Below are 20,131 nucleotides of genomic sequence, written 5' to 3' on the forward strand. Positions count from 1 at the left end.
GATATTAGGTCATGCACATGCTTGTCCTGATAAGTACAATGGTTTATATGTTGCTCCAGAGAACGTTGTACCAGTCAAATATTGATCCACCACAGGTGCAGGGTTTGTGTAGTCTTCATTTAGGGCCCCAAGAGCAACAATTTTGTCTGTTTCACTATTTGTAGGTGGCAGGAGGCTCTGACTGTATACCCCAGGACCAACAAGCAGAACCAGAAGAAAAAACGCAAGGTTGATGCACCCACTCAGCAGGTAATGCACCTATTCACACACTCCGCAGCATAGTGCTATCATATTGCTCTATTGTGTACGGATGGGCTCTTGAATGCAGCAAAGTCATGGCAAACCTAAACCTGTGCACAGATGTGTAGCAGAGAATAAGGAGAGGAGGATACTGCAGCTTTAGTGAAATTACAGATGAACAGTGTTTTGGCGTTATAAGGTTGAGGTGATTTTAAAAGAATTTGGTCATTTGCAGCAACAATTCTGATGCAAATCTTGTTTAGTAACTGCTTGTTTGCGTAATAACTGAAGTATTTCCAAAATGACAGCTAATGTATCATATTTAGCTTCTAGTATGATTTCGATAAGTGTTGATATTATAAGACTTTATATCAACACTATTTGAAGTAAGATTATTATTAATGATCCGCATGTGGTGAAGGTGCCATTGCTGTAGCATAGAAAGAACGTAAACTACCGGTCAAATGTTTGGGGTCACCTAAAAATTTCCATTGCACTCCTTTTATAAACAGAATACCAGCTGAGATCAGTTGCTTTGTTTTTTTTTAACCAGGGCAGCAGTTTTCAGATTACATAATGTTCTTACGTAATTGCAAAAGAGTTCTCCAATGTTTTCTTAGTTTTTTTTTTTTTTTTTTTTAATATCAGATTAGTAAAGAGAATGTGCCTTTGGAACATTGGATGAATGGTTGCTAATCATAGGCAATGTAGATATTGCATTAAAGATCAGCCACCCACTCAGATCAGCTGGTATTATGTCTTTAATGAAGTGGTATGGAAATTTGTAAGTGACCCCACACTTTTGACCGGTAGTGTATATTTAAGGACAACATATGCTGTGGAAGTATGCAGTAGGAAGGCTTTTCACTCCACTCAAACTACATCCGCTGTTTTCCCCAGCAGAGAGAGAGAGAGATGTATTGTTTTACTGCAACATGATGAACAGTTGCTCACAGTATGCTATTCATATTTGCATTTTTAGGTTACATGACATCAGTCTCAACTGACAAATGGACTGCGTGCCGCATACTCCTAAATTAAGTAATACATCTGCGATAATTGTTCATCATTGGTAAATCGTGTGAATTACAAGTTTACACATGGTCAGCTATTTTTTTGCAAGAAATGCTTGCATTACGTTTCCAACGATGTAGTGCTGTGTCTATGTCAACCAACATTTTACTATATACAGTATATCACAGTATCACCTGGTCAGAAGGCAGCAGACATAAGTATGCTATCAAAATGTTCCTCAGCAAACAATCACAGGTAACGACAGCTGCCCGCTAAAATAACAGTCAGCTGTAATTTACAGCGATGTAACCATGATCCTTTTGCTTATGAAACTGCTGGTGCACTCTGGTTCATTGTCATGTCCAGCAGCTGCTGTCTCACCTGCCAGGCTTTTGCCCCAAGTCCTGTCTGTTCAGTCATTAACCCTGTGCGACCTGACAAAACTTATGTATTTATTTATTTATTTATTTAGTCAGATTAAGGACTTGACGTTGGATCTGTAAAAGGGTCCTTGCCCTAAACCATAGAAACTGAAATATTAACATCTGGTAATAGTATATTCCTTATATTTGCATGAATTTGGTCTAAATAAGAACCATCTTAAACACCAAAGTTCAAATAATTCAAAAGAATGTTCTGTATTGATTATAAATCATCACTACATAGCTAACATTAACATCTACGTTTTTTTTGTGACTGGCAGGGTGGAGAACCTGCAAGCCAGTGTTTTTCCACCGAAGACATGAATGGACACCCAGTGAGTTCAGCTTGGCCAGACGTCTTGTCCTGCTTCACCCTTAGTGGCTTTGAACTCCCAGCCAAATAAATTGTATTTATTATAATCCCAATCAATCCAGGTGAAGGGTAGATCAAAATGACATGCTTTCTCATTCTCTCTCCAATACTAAGAGTGATTATTAGCACAATAGCATGTGAGTGGGGATTCAGGTAGGCTGATGTTTGAGGTGTCCCTTAGCTTTGGTAATCTTTCTTTCTCCTCTGATGAACTCAAATGATCTTGCAAGTCCGCCAAACACTAAAAGGGCCTTTTTAATATGTTGACTTTCAAGACAAAAGCAATAAGTGATTGATTTCACTCTTTGTAATCATCTATTAGATAAAGATAATCTACATGTTCCTTATCCTAGAAATTCTATTCCAATATATTCCTCCTCTGTAGAATGTCTTTTTCTGTTTCCCTCAGTTAGACAGGTATGTTTGCCATGAATTACCTCTTTGTTCTTTGTCAAGCTGTTAATCTATTTCTCCTTTCCACGCATCCTTCTTCGCTTTCTCTAGAATTTGTAATTTTACCTATGATGAAAGCAGTTCTTTGCTTTACTTTATTGACTAGTATTGAATTTACCTGACACACACACATGGAAAAACCCAGGTAGTCAAAAAAGCAAAACCACTGAGCGACCTCTTCAAACTAAAGCCATAGCTTAGTATGCTGTGCAGAAAGCTTATTTTCACTGAATAGCCCAACGTTGAACGGACTGGAAGTAATAAGTGAGATAATCTGTTATAATGATACAGTGGTGTTATGATTGGCTTTGAAGCCCATACAGTATGCAACAAGACGTGAGGATTTAAAGAAACAGATGAGTTTTTCACATTTACTTTTTAGTGTTTAATTGTTCTTGAATCCTTTTCCTTCTGTTATTCCTTTTTGTAGTCTCTCTGTGACCTTACCTCCCATTATGTAATGTCCTCTTCCCGTCCACTCCTTCCAACCCAAACCTGCACCCAGGAGCCTGGCCCTGCCAAGGTGACGGTGACCAGCAGCGGGGGAAGCATCCCTTGTCTGCCCAGCAGCATTGCCAGTGCTGATCGAGTCCCATTGAGCCGTGCCACTCTGTGGCAAGAGGAGAGCCGCTGGACCAGGGCCCCCATCCCCTGTAGCCGCAGTGCCTCCTGCCTGAGCCAGCTGAGCCAGAGCCAGCCAGACTCCAGCATCACTACTCAAGATGGTGAGGACTTAGATGACATCTTGTTTATATGCTTCAACAATTGTTTCACTGTTGGATAAAGGAAAACTATACGTTTGCTATTCACAGCCAACATAAAGGCACTCTCATGGCTCACTTTTAGTTACTTTCTTCATCTGAAGCTTAGGCATATGTTTTTTCAGGCCCTTGACCATAAGTCTTCACTACTTGAGGAAATAGGGACTAGTCTTTTTAGTTACTAACTTTTTAGTCACTGTTTGGCAGTATATAATATGTAATGGATATTCACACATTTAGCACTATATACAGACCGTTTTGGGTGTTTCAGATTGGTGACACTGTGTCCTTGATTTAGATGGCAGCACCGTTAGCACCGGACGCAAGATTCGAGTGGAGAGTGGTTACTTTTCGCTGGAGAAGACCAAGTCAGATCCTTTTCCACAGTCTCCACAGCACTCCCACCCACCCCAGCCGCCCCAGCATCTGCCCCTGTCCTCTTCAGCATCCTCCTCTTCTTTAGGAGCTCTCAGTCCCAGGTACAACTCTGAGTGTGAATCCCAACCTTCCCCTTATCAACCCTCCCAAGATTCTCTCCCTTCTCCAGGTGCACTTGTCTCTCCCAGCTACTCCACCATCAGCTCCTCCCAGAGTTCGCTGGACTCCGAACCCAGTGGGACTATATCCACCTGGGAGGGATGCAGTGGTGGTGGAGGAAGCACCAGTAGTGTCAGTGGTGGAGGCGGCAGACTGGGCCGGTCTGGCAGGGAGTACACTGCGCTGTCCGATGTGCCACGGGCGCGCAGACTGAGTTACCGTGAAGCCTTCCGCTCAGAAAAAAAGCGGCAAGAGCTGAGGGCACGGACACGGAGTCCTGGCAGAGAAGAGGTGGCTCGGCTGTTTGGACAGGAGCGCAGGTAAAAGGTTAAGGATAAGTGTCATGCTTGGCACACTGCAAAAAATATTCTGCAGACATTTTAAGTCGCATATCTCATAGCAGAAAACTTGCTAATCAATAATGAACCACTGGTTTATTTAGCCTTAAAACATATAGATAGCATGCCAGTTTTGAAACTCATGCATTGCCTAAAGCATTCCGTATTTTAGTTTTTTAGCACCACCCCGTGGCTGCTGTCCTTAAGGCACTCCTATATCTTGAGCATATTTAGCTATTGCTGCCTCCCCTAGCTTTACCAGTGGTTTGCCATTAATAATTTGAGGAATGAAATGCATGTTTTACTTTACTTACTGTTGATCTCTTACCTTCTGCTCTTGCTACTTTGCTAGTTTTTGTTGTTTCAATCTTTTCCAGGGGCTACTGAACAGAGCTTCTCAGCGCTAATGCTCAACCAACCCTTCCACCCTTGTCCCAATGCTGTTCCCTGCTGGTCACCGCTGATTACTGCTTTCTTTCATTTCATATCTGCACTGCCTGGGAACCCGAGCACACACACACACAGTCACACACACACACACACACACATACACACACACACAGACTCCCTAGTGACTCACTTGCTCACTCACTCACTAGTGACTGACTCAGTGACTCACTAGTGAACGACTCACTCTCTGGTGGCTGGTGCTGATGGTTGGTTTACGTAGAGAGTGATCTCTTCTTTCTTGTACACACTCATAAAAACTCATACACATTCACAATTGCAAAGCCTTAAGGTAACGCTGACTGTTTTGCCATTGCTGCTACTTCTGCAAGTTGTTTAATCCTCCATCCTAGTCATTTTCCTTTTCTTCTAAAGTTTAATCTCTCATCATTTAACTCATCATCTTTTTTCTTTGATATACCTCTGACTTGTTCTCTTTAGGGATATTACCTCTACATTGCACATGAAAGGGACTTTGAGTCTAGAATGATGTTCAAAGTCAGACTTCCTACATATTGTATGAAAATGTGCCGTGATGGCAGTGTTGAAAACTGAAACTACTTTTATGCATCATGGACATTGATTTTGGCTCAAACTTACTTTCATAACATGCATTGATCTTGTTTTATGCTGATTCTGCCTTCATTTGAGGATGATGTGCTGCTGCTATTGAGATATTCTACTCATTGTCACACAAGATGTTTATGTTGAGGGAAATGCTGTATGTGCTGTGTATTGAATACATATTTGAAGAGCATGGTCCTTTTGTGTCTCTTAGGCGTTCTCAAGTGATTGGCCGATTTGAAGAGGGTCAGCCTGTAGAGCGCATGGACACAAGCAGCTCCCATGAGCACTCCGCTAACACCACGCTAACCCAGAGACAAGGCCGCAGTGAGAGGCGCCATCTGGCTAACAAACATGTATGCTATTATTTTTGTTAATCCTGAACAGCTAAATCTAAAATGTTGTAAAATACTGAAATAATTCACTGAATGGATAATACATTATAAATGAGAATAAAAAGCAGAATCTCCTTACTTTGATAAGGGATTACTTCCAATTTTTAAGAATAAATAAATAAATACATTTTATTTTTAAATAGGAGATGTCACTGGATGCAGGAAAAGATCGTTCAGTCCCTGACGTGTCCAGCTCCACCTTTGCTAATTTAAGAAGAGCCAAGTCCCTGGACCGCAGAGTCACTGAGTCCTCAATGACTGTGAGTACTGACAGATCTTAAGTGTATAGTGGACAAAAATTAATTTCAAGGTTCTTTTTAAATGGCTTTGTGATTCACGAATGAGATACAGATAGAAGGGTATGATCCCTCTCCACCTTCCCACCCATGAAATGGATAATTGTGTTCATTGGAACACTTTCAGAAGCGCTGCAGCAGCGATTGAACCCGTTATGCTGCAGTGGTGGTTTGTTAGTTTTTCTACTTCTGCAACACAAAAAACAACTTTTTTGAAATGTGCACTTCTCATGAGACTTACGGTAGGCACTGGTCAGTGCACATAATTGAACTTCAATTATGCATGCACCAAAACAACAATGTGAGTCCACATGCTGCTGTACATACAATATTAAATCAACACTTGTTTCTTAAATCATCCCAAATTAAATTAAAGTTTGTCTATATTTGCTTAAGGTTGCACTGGTAGATTTCTGACGTCTGATTCCTATCAATCGAACAAACTGCTACTGATCCAAGTCTGTTCAGTGCTGCAGGGGTGATCCAGTCAATGTGTGGTTGGCCAAGATTCAGCTGCCAGAACCCCCGCCCACACACACACACACACACACACACACACACACACACACACACACACACACACACACACACAAATTCATGTACACACATTACTGCTGCCACGGCTACTGATGATTATAAATAGCCAGCACAGATGCAGCTGCAGTCGTGTATGTCCCAGGGACAGACAGATAGAAGCAGATTGTCAACATTTGAAGTGAAGGCAGTTAGGCATCAGAATGACTCTCTGCCAGGCGGTGACTCCACACCTTATGAAGCTCAACAAAAGCAAGGTATTGTTGAGTGAGCAGAAGCCAGGTTTTGCACAAATGTTTTACTTTAAAGTCTATAAACAGACTTGAGCTTGGTTTCCTCGTGCAGCAGTTTGTGTTTCACAGGGAAAGTCCAGCTCACGCCAGTCGGTCTCTTTAGCTGAAGCTACGTATCTGCACTTATACCTCTTGAGCTGAGTTAGTGACCTAATGTAATGTGTACATATACAGTAGTGTTTAGGCAGATGACAACTACTGATTACTCAGTGATGAATACTCACTTAGTGACGACTTCCAATATAGTGCCACATTTTTTTCGCCCTCCTCTCTTTGCTTATGTGGTTGATGTTTAATCAAAAGTAATTTCTCATTGGTAGCTGTCCTTTTTTTATTTTTTTTATTTTATTTTATTTCATTTTTTTATATATATTGAGCATCTCTACTTGCATCATGTAATATCACATCCCTCAAATCTGATTTAATTGTAGCCCGATCTGCTGAACTTCAAAAAAGGATGGATGACAAAGCTGTACGCAGACGGAATGGTAATTTTCTTTCATAAATGGGGTTAAATAACATCTCATTAATATATTATAATATTATACTCATAGAGAATCAGTGAAACAATTAATGGTTTCTTTTGTCCCTTAGTGGAAGAAACACTGGTTTGTCCTGACAGATCAGAGTTTAAGGTACTACAAGGACTCAATAGCCGAGGAGGTAAATGATCTTCAAGAGACTTTGTGGCTTTGACAGTTTAGAATGAATATCCAAGGGCCTTTTTCTTTGCTTTGTTTTGGGGTTTTGTTTAAAAAAATCTTTCCCCTTAGGCTTCAGATCTGGATGGGGAGATTGACCTCTCCACATGTTATGATGTCAAAGAGTTCCCGGTACAGAGAAATTATGGCTTCCAAATCTTGGTGAGTGGTGATTCTTCATGTTGTCTTGCGTCATTAATCTTTAAAGAGTAAAAATGTAAATCGGTGTCTACATACTTAAGCTCTGCTGTCTCCTGCCAGTCTATATCCAGCCATGTGATGCAGCTTTAGGTATCAGGTTTTGTCTTTCTGAAACCGTTCTTTGTCTGTTGTGGAGGATGTCACTTGACTTGTCATCTCTCTGAGAGGCTGACATCATAGTGGTCTAAATCGGCTGCAGCAGTCGTCAACCCTGCTTGTCTTTTTACACCCATGTGCCCCTCATCCTGCACAATATGTTTACCTAACCTCTTTCAAAAGCCCCGTCCTTGTCCACATTTACGCACCACTCCCCATTCAAAAACAATTATGTTTACAGTAATTTAACTCTGACCTGTAATTGCAAATGATTCTGCAGTTTTATGGATGCTGCTGTGAACACCATGACATAATACTTTCGTCATATAATCCTTTGGCCATTAAACATTTTTAGCACTTGTTGCTGGCAAAATACTTAACGGACGCATATAGTTGCAATACAGTTCAATCGTTATCCATTTGATGCCAGCGTAGGTTTTGTTCCTGATACATAGAGTATTGGGTTTAACTTTGCCATAATATTCCTACATAAGGGGGGACTGTTGCTACAAAGTTGTTTCCTTTCATTTATTTTTTTTACATTTGCTTGATGCAACTTTCCCAGCTATTTTCTCTGGGGGAAGCCAGAAATAGAGAATTAGAAGGGATCGTTGTGTCTTTGGCTGAGAACAACATGGGTTTTGTGTCGGGAAATTAATAACTCCAGTATTTATGTCTACTCCCTCTGCTCCATGGCTGCACTTGGAGGGGCAGCTGGAATATAGTAACTGGTTTATTTAACCACATTACTGTGTCCTCAGAAGCTTTAATAAATAACTGTCCACTCTGTGTTCTTGTGTCACTCAAATTCTACTCCACTTTGGCAGTCTAGGGCATTAGGAAGACAGATGGCAACTAAATGCAATGTTGAGTAATTGTATGTGTACAAGTTTTTCATCTGCGTCAACTCATTTGTCCAATAAAGTAGATCACTAGCAGTTTCACACCCATTCTAAACTGCACTCTAGCTTCCTGAATTTGCGACTAAGCAACAGCCCTGAAGGGTCCAGCGCAACAACAGCAATACATTGTTTTCCCCATTAAATAGTATTAGATGGGTTTTCCTCTCTTGGACTGTAAAACGTATTACTTTGTGGAAAAAGGGAGCATCAATCATAGAGGAAAAAATTTAGCAAATCACCCCTAGCAGAAAGGTTTGTAAATTCTATTGCAAATAAAACAGAAACATTCTCGGTTACTTGTAGTCTAGATGGTGTAGTGTTAGCTGCAAAAGATCTTTCAAAACATAAGCTCGTGAAGTTTATCAGGGTAGAGCAAAGGAGATGTTTATCCTAATTTCAATTTTGTTAACCGTTTTGTCCACTGTTGATAAAATTTAGTTCTCAATGGGATGCAGTTACCTGACTATGGAAAGAGTGTAGATTGTAACTAAGAAGTTTATAGATATATTATATTTTGCACTCAAAATGTTAAACATTATTCTGCATTAAAGCTAATTTTACAAATACAATTATTTTAAAGAAGTTACTGAAGGAAATCTTAAGCCGTGAATATGAATTGTCTTCCCACCACCTCTTGTTATGGTCCGTTAAAGAAGAGGAAGAAATGAGTCTGCCCCCTGAAACAGGAAAGGGCTTGCATTGTCTAGGAAATTCAACTGCTGCCCGTCTTAATTCTATTTTAGACTTGCACAAGAGTGTGCTTTGTTTTTTCAGTGTCAAAAAGGTATTTTAATCCATGTTGTTGCATCCCTGTCAGTCATTGAAATGAAATGCCTTTCTGTTTTCAGTGTAAGGAGGGAGTGTGTACCCTGTCAGCCATGACCTCTGGAATCCGTCGCAACTGGATTCAGGCCATCATGAAGAATGTGCGACCAACTATTGCCCCCGATGTCACCCGGTAAAAGAAGATTAACACCTCAACCACTGGCAGATACAACCGCTGCTTTTCGCACTTGTTTTATTTGAATCCTCTCTCTTTCTCACCCTCTTTCCTTCTTTCTCTTCCTCCCTCAACGGGTATTTTCAACCTGCTTCCAGGAAAAACATCACTTTGAAACTATCCGTTCTGAAGCCCAGGTTGGAGTGCTTGTGTGTTGAATATCTTTCCCCAACTCAACACAGTGATGTAATTGCTCAGCAATGTCAGCACCAGCATTTTCGTCGTCCCCTCTGTCGTGTGATTGTTGAGTAATGTCTCCCTGTCAGTTGTGGCACTATAGAGACACACGCTGCGATCACATAAACATACTAGAATTACCTACTTAACCTCCTGTTGCTCAACAGCAGAGAGTGATTTGAATGGGTAGTGTATGACTGTCGACTCAAACTTTTGGAAATGCTCAAAGAACAATAACAAAAAATCACAACTGTAACACAGAAGGGGAAAAAGCCTTGAGTGACAGTGAAGAGCTGACATATGAAGTTTTTTTAAATTTTTTTGTTCCAGAACCACAGATCAACCCGAGGGTTTTTGTAAGTACTTAACCTTTTTGTGTTTTTAAAAGCAGAGTAATGCCACATGATGCTGTTTACATGCTCCATCTGGCATTTAGTCATAAACTCTACCATTGGGTCTCTAAGGCAGCTCTCTTCAGGGGGAGAATGTGTGATATTTTTGGTATTTCTGCAAAGTCGCCTCACAGACACCTCTTTCTCATTCTTAAACTCTCTTCCTTCTCATTTTCCCCTTACTCATACTTCCTGAAACCTCCACACACAACGTGGTGAAATTAGATTATTCTGTCAGGACACTTTTCTTTTTTTTTCTTCTTTTTTAATGCTTTGACCCTCAACAACATGCCAATAACACAAATGTTTAACCCTAAGATACTACTGTATACAAATAGAAGCTAAATGCAGGCTTCTGCCATCCGGCTTACCTCAGATTATGACTGTTGACACCAAAGCTGCTTTCAGCTTAATGCAGTGTGCCATACAAGCATTTTGACTTTGATGCATTTCACTGATTATTTTGCTTTTATTGTGCTATTAAATAATGCTGCGCTCCCGCAAATGTATGCATTGTTGTCTGTCCAGCAAAGCTTCATGTAATAGCATTGTAGCTTGTGCTGATAGAAATGTAAAGATTGATCGTGTTCTGGTAAAGCCATCTTAAATTTCCTTTTTTGTGTTGTTGTCCATTCAGATCCTTCCCTGTGGAGAAGACAAAGGCCAACGTGATGTTGGAGCCTTGTCCACAGCCCACTCCTGAGCCAAGCTCCAGTCCTGTGACTCCCAAGCCTGATGTTCACAGACCGCTAGCTTGCAACAATGCCTCTGCCCCTCCCTCTGAGCCCCTTAAAAGCCGAGTTCGTGAGCGCAGGCGAGAGGGCCGCTCCAAGACTTTTGACTGGTCTGAGTTCAAAATGGAACAGATCGAAAAGCCTGCAAAGGAACGAGGAGACACAGTTGACCTCAGCTCATCATGCTCCACAACATCCTCATATTGCTCTCCCTCCTCTTCCCCTTCCTCTATAGCGTCCTCTCCTGTCTCTACATCCTCCATCCAAACCTCGTCTGTATCAGGTGCTCGGCCACCTTCTCTGACCGTAGAGGCAGAAAAGGAGTGTGTTGTGCGGGGTGAGGGTGTCCCTCTACATAGCACAACCAGTGCAACCCACATGCCAAATACTGTCACTGTTACCATGATCTCCATGCTAAACACTACATCACCGGTACAGCCATCGATGCCTGAATGCCTAGAGCAAGGAAAGATGGAAGTAGATCACCCTACGGCCATGCGTACTGCCAGTGAAGATAAGAAGGACAGCAGAACTTCAGGTGTCCGAGAAGAGATTGAGCAACGATGGCATCAGGTGGAGACAACACCGTTAAGAGAAGAGAAACAAGTGCCCATTAACACAACTATAGGTAACTCTGGTAACTCTGACAGATTGCCTGCACATGAGCTTGCTGCGCTGCTAGACAAAGAGGTGTGTTTTCTCAGTGCATTAACATACATACACTACCGGTCAAAAGTTTGGGGTCACTCACAAATTTCCATTGGACTCCATTATAGACAGAATCCCAGCTGAGATCAGTTGCCTTGTTTTTTTTAACCAGGGCAGCAGTTTCCAGATTACATTATGTGCTTACATAATTGCAAAAGGGTTGTTTAATGTTTTCTTAGTTTTTTAAAATAATATCAAATTAGTAAACAAAATGTGCCTTTGGAACGTTGGATGAATGGTTGCTGATAATGGGAAATGTAGATATTGCATTAAAGATCAGCCCCCCACTCAGATCAGCTGGTATCCTGTCTATAATGGAGTGTAATGGAAATTTGTAAGTGACCCCAAACTTTTGACCGGTAGTGTACATAATCATAGTATGGGAGCATCTTGTGCCATTTATTCATTATTTCTTCTTTATTTCTTTGTTCAGTTGGGACAGAAGCAGCAGGAGCTGGACCGACTACAGAAGCAAAACAACGTTTTAAAAGAGCAGTTGGAAGATGCTCTAGGGAGAGAACAAAGTGCCAGAGCTGGCTATGTGCTACAGGTACTACACCCACCATTCATCATGCGGGATTTGTGTGCGTTTTAAAATAGACAACATGTTTGAATTGCATTCCAACATGAATGGTGACGAAGAAATATTAAGCATAAAAATGTTTATAATGGTTTTAAGGTTTTCAAGATAACATAAATATATTGGTGCAGTAAATGTTATTCTCTTATTGTGTAGATTGCATTTCTGTTATACAGTCTACTTGCTCATGGTAGATCCAATTTACTATGTATGTCTACTAAAACTTGTATGAAGTTCTACTAACAGGTGTGGGTGTTTATTCTCTGAAAATGATACGCATGGTAGTGGTGTTCTCAGCATGAGTTTTCACTGTTTTTGCGGAGTTGCACATCTCCTGGGAAAATAATCTATTTGATCTGATATGCCCAAGGTAAGAAACTTGAAGCCTTGCACTGTGCTTTTTCTCTCTGTTCATCTGTGCTTTGTCTGTGTGCCCTTTTCAAACTTGTTTTCTGCATGCTTTTGTTTCAGAATTGCTTCCTTAATTAATTGCTTTTTTAAATTGTGCTTATTACACAACCAGAATGTGTTTTTATTTTGTTTTGCATCATATTTACGTTGTAAAAGTGAATTAATTGTTTAGATTTTTTAAATCTCTATTGACCCACCTTAGTTTTGTTTTTTTTTTATCTTGAGGGGGGGGGGGGTCATTTACACTTTTCAATTTTCAAGTCACCCCTAAAAAAGCACAGTGGAAGCTTTTGGGGGAAAAGAACTTAGCAAAAGAGAGATTGATATCAAGAAAGGAAAAAAACTTATTTTCCTAATTACCCCCTGAGATGTGGTACTCCGTTTATGGAAGAGGAAGTAAAGTGATGTCATTAATTAAACTGTCTCATCAATCTTTTTTAAGAGTGCAACAGCCTCTTCCTCTACGGTGCCATGGCAACGCCTGCACAAGCTTAATGAAGATTTGCAGGGTGAGTTGGAGACCCAAAAGCGCAAGCAGGACCTTGCTCAGCAGCAGATTCGGACACTAAAAAGAAGCTACACAGAAGCCCAGCATGCTGTAGACCACCATGAGTCTGGTATTCAGGCTCTGCAAGCCAAACTAGCATCTGCAATGGCTGAAATCTTGGCCAGTGAACAGGCTGTGGCCAGAATGCGGAATGAGCTCAAGCTTGAGCAGCAGCGTTCAAAGGAACAAGAAGAGGAACATAGTCATGGTGAGGCCACCCTACGGGCCCAGCTTAAGGACAGTGAAGAAAGACTCCGTGAAGTAGAAGCCAACCTCTTGGAGAGAAGCCAGGCCCTTAGGCACCTGGAGCGCCAGCAGGCCCTGCAACGAGACCACACAAGAGAGATACAGAGGCTGCAGGAGATGCTGCAAGAGGTGACCGCTCGGCAAAGTGCTACAGAAAAGGGTCATGCCCTGAAAGAGGAGCGCCTGAGGAATGAGCAGCAAAGCATGCAAGATAGTCATGAGAGGGAAAGACAGAATTTGTGTAGAAGATTAGCTGAGGCTGAAACTGCACAGAACAAGATGGAGAACAGACTGCTGGAGGAAAAGCAGCAGGTGGAGGCCCTGTTAAGAGGGAGACATGCCTCTGGAGGAAAGGAATGCAGGGAGGAAATACTGAAGTTACAAGAGGAGCTGACCCAGAAGACTGACATGGTAGAGTCACTAAGGGAGAGTGTGCGTAGGCTAGAAGAAGAGAAAAAACATCTCACTTGCCGCTGTCAGGAGCTTCTTAACCAGATTGCAGAAGCAGACCGTGAGGTAAATAAGCTCCGCAATCGTCTGGAAACGGAAGAGGCTGATTACTACACCCTGGAGCACTCCTATGAGAGGGCTACCCAAGAGTTTCAGAAAATGAGCCAGTTCCTTAGAGAGAAAGAGGAAGAGATCCGACATACTAAGGAGATGTATGAGAGGCTGGTGGAACGCAAGGAAGAGGACTTGAAAGAGGCCCTTGTTAAAATGGCTGCACTTGGCAACAGCTTGGAGGAAACCGAACAAAAGTTGCAAGCTAAGGAGGAGCTTCTTTGTCAAATGAGTCAAAGCATTTTAGATAAGGCTGAGCCCTGTAGTGCTGAAAAGGACCTGCAAGCTAAGCTTGTGGTTGCAGAGGACCGCATAGCGGAGCTAGAGCAGCATCTCAATGCCCTGCAGCTCGGCTATGCTGACCTACGCATGGAAAGGCAGCAAATTCCAGACCAGAGCAAGAAGGCCAGGCTTAAAACATCGGCCTCCTTATCAGCAAACGCAGAACTTGTACTTTCGTTGGACAATACATCTAACACAGCAAACTCCCCAGATGATAAAGAGTCTCAAGCTAAGAGACCAAGGATACGTTTTTCCAGTATTCATTGCCAAAAATACATAAATCTAGAGGACCTGGACACAAGCCATATGAACACTGCCTTTGCAGACACAAGACAAACTGTGAACCAGGATGTAGATGACGACATCCATCTAAGTGAAGGAAACATCTCATCGGACATTCCCTTCTCTCACAGTAGCGACCCAGAGAAGTTTATTGCCATCGTACATGCTCTAGAGACTAAACTGCTAGCCACAGAGGATAAACTAAGACACCTCACACAGAATCTAGAAGAGCAACGATCCATCCAAGCAGAAGACATGTCCAAGATTGATCTGAAGATGAACAAAACAAAGCCTAACCCTAATGAGGATTTCAGTTGTGGAAGTGGGATACAGAGTAATGCTGCCAATAAGCATTATGCTAAGGCTCTGTTGTGTGTGGAAAATAGTCGAGAGAAAGTCAGAACTATTCTCAGTGGCTCTCATGATACCACTTGTTCACAGCTGCACTCATTGTCAGAGATAGAGAATGATTTGTTCAATGCATCACTGTACATCCAACAAGGACAAAAGACGTTGGAAGAACAATCACCAGTTGTCCATCAAAATCAAATCCCAGAGACTCTAGATAAAGAGGCCTTGCATCTCTTTGCTAAAACATTATCGTTTGAAGCAATCGTTTTGAACAAAATGGCTTTGTTGATACAGACTTCCAAGTCTGACCTCCTGCAATCCCTTGCAGAGATATGGGAAGACATGGAGAACTTTAAAGGGGGTGACAAAGATTGCTTGGCTATAGTTTACGCTGATGTCTTGACCAGGAAGCTGATGTTAGAAAGTGCATTCTGGACAGAATTGAAGAAAGCTGAGACAGATGTAGCTAAATCCAAAGAGGGCAGTGTTTCAGCTGATGTAGATGTTGATGCCACAGTTGTATTTAACACTTTTGTTAAAGCAGAGCTGGCCTATTCTATTCAAAACCTTAAACTTTGCTATGAGGAGAAATTCCAAGTACTGAAAAGGGAGTTAACTGACGCCCATAAAAACCTTCATCAAAGGGAAATGGCTCTGAAATCAATTATTGAAGCTTCCAAAAGGCCTGATTTGAAAAATGTAATAAAAGAAGTCAAAAATAACTTTGGGTTTAGTAAAAAAAAGTTAGCCGACATCCGCCCCCCTGAACTTGCTCCCTACATGGAGCAGATTGAAATAGAAGAGGCTAGAGGCTTGGCTGAAGCAATCATAGACAGACACTTGGCTGGAGAAATGCCCTCTTGTGGTGTTGACTCTATAGAATCGCTGCAAAATGCACATGACAACCTGGCTAATGAGCTTCAAAGACAAGCATTAATCCTCCATAAGTTTGCCCAAGAGATAGAAAGCGGTGGAAACCATCCTGGACTGGCTAAAATGATCCATGCTCTTTTTGGCCACCAAACTTCACATCATTTCACAAGTACCTCTCTCTGTATGCGCGATGCATTAATCCAGGCTCAAGTGGCTTATGTGGCATGCAGGTTACGGGCCATGCACATCCAGAACATGGATAATCTCGTCCAGCAGCACGCCCGCAATGTCAGCGCAATCCAAGAGAAGTATGAAGCATCCTTACAGGATGAGCACCTCAACTTCACACAAACAGTTTCCACTCTCCAGAAGGAGAACCATACACTGAAGAGTGAGATCAGTAAGCGTGTGAACCAGCTATCCCAGCAGCAGGAGCAACTGGCTCTCCTAGAGGAGCATTTTCAGAGGGAGACAGAAGAGCTGAAGCAGAGGCACAAGCAAGAGCTAAGCCAAGCAGAGAAAGGACGCGTCTCAACTGATCTGGCCCTCATGGAGACAACCGCTGACAGTCAACAAAAGCTAGAAGTTTTGCTGGTGGACATGGACACCATGGAGGAGCGCCACGAGGGTCATGTGAGGAAATTGGAAGAGCGGTTTGAGCAGCGGATCTGTGAGCTCCAGCACATACACAAACAGGAGATTGAAAAGTTACATTCTGAGTATATGGACAACATTCAGTGTATCCAAAAGCACCAACAGGATGAAAAAGGTCCTGGGGTTTCTGACTCGCCTCCTTGTGATGAGTTTGCCACACCAATGGAAGAGGAGGAGCAGGGGAAGGGGGTAGATGCACTAATCATGTCAGAGGTGGACTCCATGGTGGTCCTGAAGGACCGCATCCAGGAGCTGGAGGCTCAGATGAGCACCATGAAGGACGAACTGGAGAGCAAGCACCTAGAAGGAGATGTGGCCAGCCTGAGACAGAAATACCAGAGAGACTTTGAAAGTCTTAAGGTTTTTGCGGTTCCTTTTTATCTTTTAGTAATTTATTTTTAATAAGTGAGAGTACTAGATAAATAGTTAGGTAGCTAGATAACCTGCTTTTGTTCATCGGTCTGCTACTATGCACAGAGGGTTTGGAGTTGGGAAATGATGTGATCATTATTTGAGATTATTTCAAAAATTTTGAAATTTGCGACATAAATGACATAAGTTTGCTTGCATCCCTAGAGCTCTGCTACTGTAGCAGCGAAGTTCTAGGGATGGCAAGGTCAATTGGTTGATCCACTATTTTGATTCTGAAATAATTGAACAACTACCGGGTGATTGCCTTCTGTCCCAACTCCAAACTTTTGATTTGCAGCCAATTTCGATTCAATTGGACCATCATTATCAGATATAGCCATATTTACTAGATGGATTGGCTTAAAATTTGGCCTAGAGATCATGCCTCCCAGAATTATCCTTTAGTCCTATCCACTATTGGATGGATTGCTGTGGCATCTGGTACAGACATTTATGTTCCCCACAGAGTGAATTGTATGGCTTTGGTGACTTTTCATCTGAACTTTTATATTTAATTTATCTATACTTAATGTTATGACTAAATATTTGCAAAAATACTACTCGCTGCTTTGAATACTCAGAGCAAACACAAGCTCAAAAGTTAATCAGAAATTATAAAATCAATACAGTAAAAAAAAAAAGAAATTGGTCAGGTTGGGACATCCCTCGTGGCTTAACATAATAAAGCAAAGCAATCAGTTGCAGGTTGTCACCACTTAAGGTCATCTTGAAAAATGCCTTGCTTGCTACCAATGTTGCTTCTTCATTGGGGCTTCAATAGACGTACCATTTCCCACATTCAATAAAAGGAGGTGCAGTCCATTGAATTTCACTGCTTTATCTCGCTCTCTACTAACATAGCCGGTCTTAAAATCCTAAAGCTTGCATGTCTTCTATCACTGATTTTGCATGACACACCATGTAGCCTAGTGAGCTACTAATAGATATTGCATTGAATCTATAGTCACTAATTAGAACATACTGTAGGTGGTAAGTGCAAATAAATTTTGTGAAAACAGATTGTTGATCCTTTCTTTCCCTAGGCCACGTGTGAACGTGGCTTTGCAGCAATGGAAGACACACACCAGAAGCTAATACATGACCTCCAGAGGCAACATCAGAGGGAGATTTCCAAACTTATGGAAGAGCGAGAGAGACTCTTGGCTGAGGAGACTGCTGCCACAATTGCTGGTACAGACAATTGTATTTCCACCCATAAATGCTATACTTGATACAAGGCCGGCATACAGTTTTTAAATGTGCGTGGGATCTATCTTACATGTAGCTATTGAAGCGATGAAGAATGCCCACAAGGAGGAGCTGGAGAAGACCCATCGTTCCCAACTGAGTGGACTGAACTCTGACATCGATGAACTTCGCTTACAATATGAGTATGTTTGTTTTTTTTACCAAAAACATGTGTCACTTAAAAGTATGGCTTAGGTAGACTGCCAGATAATCTATACAGTTTAACTCCGTGTTGCAGTAAGAACAACTTTAGGTACTTGGTCTTGTCAGCTTGTCAATGGCTGATAAGCTGGAGCTACTTTTCAAAAGGCTTTTGGGAATATCACATCATGAAAGGATCCACTCATTGCTAGGCTGGTTTGGTAAACACCAGACGAAAATCCCTGTTGATATTGTGTTGATCTGACTGTCCAGGGAGGAGCTGCAGTCCATCCACAGAGAACTGGAGGTGTTGTCAGAGCAATACTCTCAAAAATGTCTGGAGAACGCTCACCTGGCCCAGGCACTGGAGGCCGAGAGGCAGGCCCTGCGGCAGTGTCAGAGAGAGAACCAGGAGCTAAACGCGCACAACCAGGTTAGAATGCACATACTGTACATGAACATGTACGTACAAGAACTTCTGTCCACAGGTAAAACATTATTATTATTATTATTATTATTATTAAAACGTTATTCTGTCCAACAGGAATTAAATAACCGACTGACTACAGAGATCACACGGATGCGCTCCTGTTTCAGTGGTGAAACAGCGCTGTCACCACTTACCCAGGGCAAAGATGTGTATGAATTGGAGGTGTGTAAAAAAACACACATACACACGCACACACACAGACTTTTGTCCTAAATCTTACGCATGTTTCTCTGCATGTTGTAGGTGTTGCTACGAATTAAGGAGTCTGAGATCCAGTATCTTAAACAAGAAATCCACTCATTGAAAGATGAACTGCAGTCTGCTTTAAGGGTGAGCAAAACCAATCTGTATGTATTGCAAACAATTTATTGAAGGTATGGACAATTATTTCTTCAAAACATTTGCAAAAACTCTGAGGTAGAATAATTTATATTCAACAGGACAAGAAATATGCCACAGACAAATATAAGGACATCTATACAGAGCTCAGCATTGTGAAAGCAAAGGCCGACTGCGACATCTGCAAATTGAAGGAGAAGCTGCTCATTGCCACAGAAGCTTTAGGCGAGAGGACGGTCGATGGAACGGTCACATCTGGATACGGTAAATAGAAATGCAAACATCTCCAAAGTTTTGGAAGTACTGAAGCCAGTCAGCACTAAAACACTAATGACAACCCGTTTTGTCACATATTTAGATAGGAAATCTAAACATCTTATTAAAGTATAAATTTAAAATGGTAGGGACATACAGTATATTTGCAGTTTGGCCCTGTTTGTGCTCCATGTGATGTTGATAAAAGCACAGCGTTGAATTATATATATTTCTTAACTTGACTTGACCATTTAATTGACAATTTTTTACCCGTAAATGCATGGGTGTTTTTCCTACCTTTCTTTAAACGGTACCTCAGGACCATTAGTGACCCGGCACTTGCATAAGGCAGATTAAGCCACATATTAAATTCATATCGCTTGATAACTTTACTAATAATAAACTAAACTATTATGCTACTTTAAGTAAATGATAATAAAGGCTTGATTGTGTTTTTAGATATCATGAAATCAAAAAGTAATCCCGATTTCCTGAAAAAGGAACGATCAACAACCTCCAAGCAATCAAGAGGCATAAGGTCAAAGGTGAGTGTCAAGTTTAATAAAATATTTTTCTTCCTCATTACAGATACTGTCTCAAATTCAAACACATAGGGTAAAAGCTAAGCACTCTAAAGCTACCATTTCAGGTTGCTGTGTGATTTGATGTTAACGCTTTTGATATGCAGACTTTATCGCTGTTAATCGTTGTAACCTTAGCCACACACACAGAAATGTGAACAGTTGGCTGGTCAGGACGTTTTTACTGAAAGTCTATTGTCCTGTAAGTTTGTCATCTGTCTTGTTTTGTCTGTCAGTCTGTCACTGAACAGGTCTCATGGGATAGCTGACTCTCCCATTGTGGGGTGATTTTCCCCCCCCC

General features: G+C 41.6%; 1 protein-coding gene across 2 annotated transcripts in view; it reads left to right on the plus strand.

Moving 5' to 3' along the window:
• si:ch73-103b11.2 (myosin phosphatase Rho-interacting protein) overlaps positions 1-20,131 on the plus strand; it is a 43,179-nt gene extending 23,048 nt beyond the window's left edge. The window contains exons 5-25 of one of the 2 annotated variants that reach the window (XM_034860037.1): positions 165-249; positions 1,958-2,011; positions 2,933-3,227; positions 3,562-4,120; positions 5,364-5,505; positions 5,688-5,804; positions 7,099-7,155; positions 7,262-7,330; positions 7,441-7,530; positions 9,416-9,525; positions 9,666-9,704; positions 10,774-11,560; positions 12,012-12,128; positions 17,820-17,967; positions 18,062-18,167; positions 18,439-18,598; positions 18,710-18,817; positions 18,899-18,985; positions 19,096-19,258; positions 19,709-19,794; positions 20,067-20,131. In XM_034860037.1, the coding sequence (XP_034715928.1) occupies positions 165-249; positions 1,958-2,011; positions 2,933-3,227; positions 3,562-4,120; positions 5,364-5,505; positions 5,688-5,804; positions 7,099-7,155; positions 7,262-7,330; positions 7,441-7,530; positions 9,416-9,525; positions 9,666-9,704; positions 10,774-11,560; positions 12,012-12,128; positions 17,820-17,967; positions 18,062-18,167; positions 18,439-18,598; positions 18,710-18,817; positions 18,899-18,985; positions 19,096-19,258; positions 19,709-19,794; positions 20,067-20,099 (3,412 nt within the window). In that variant the 3' untranslated portion in view covers positions 20,100-20,131. The remainder of the gene's footprint in view (positions 1-164; positions 250-1,957; positions 2,012-2,932; positions 3,228-3,561; positions 4,121-5,363; positions 5,506-5,687; positions 5,805-7,098; positions 7,156-7,261; positions 7,331-7,440; positions 7,531-9,415; positions 9,526-9,665; positions 9,705-10,773; positions 11,561-12,011; positions 12,129-17,819; positions 17,968-18,061; positions 18,168-18,438; positions 18,599-18,709; positions 18,818-18,898; positions 18,986-19,095; positions 19,259-19,708; positions 19,795-20,066) is intronic. The other variant, XM_034860038.1, reaches the window with a different exon arrangement.

Source organism: Etheostoma cragini, chromosome 21 (assembly GCF_013103735.1).
Source record: "Etheostoma cragini isolate CJK2018 chromosome 21, CSU_Ecrag_1.0, whole genome shotgun sequence".
Taxonomy (NCBI): Eukaryota; Metazoa; Chordata; class Actinopteri; order Perciformes; family Percidae; genus Etheostoma; species Etheostoma cragini.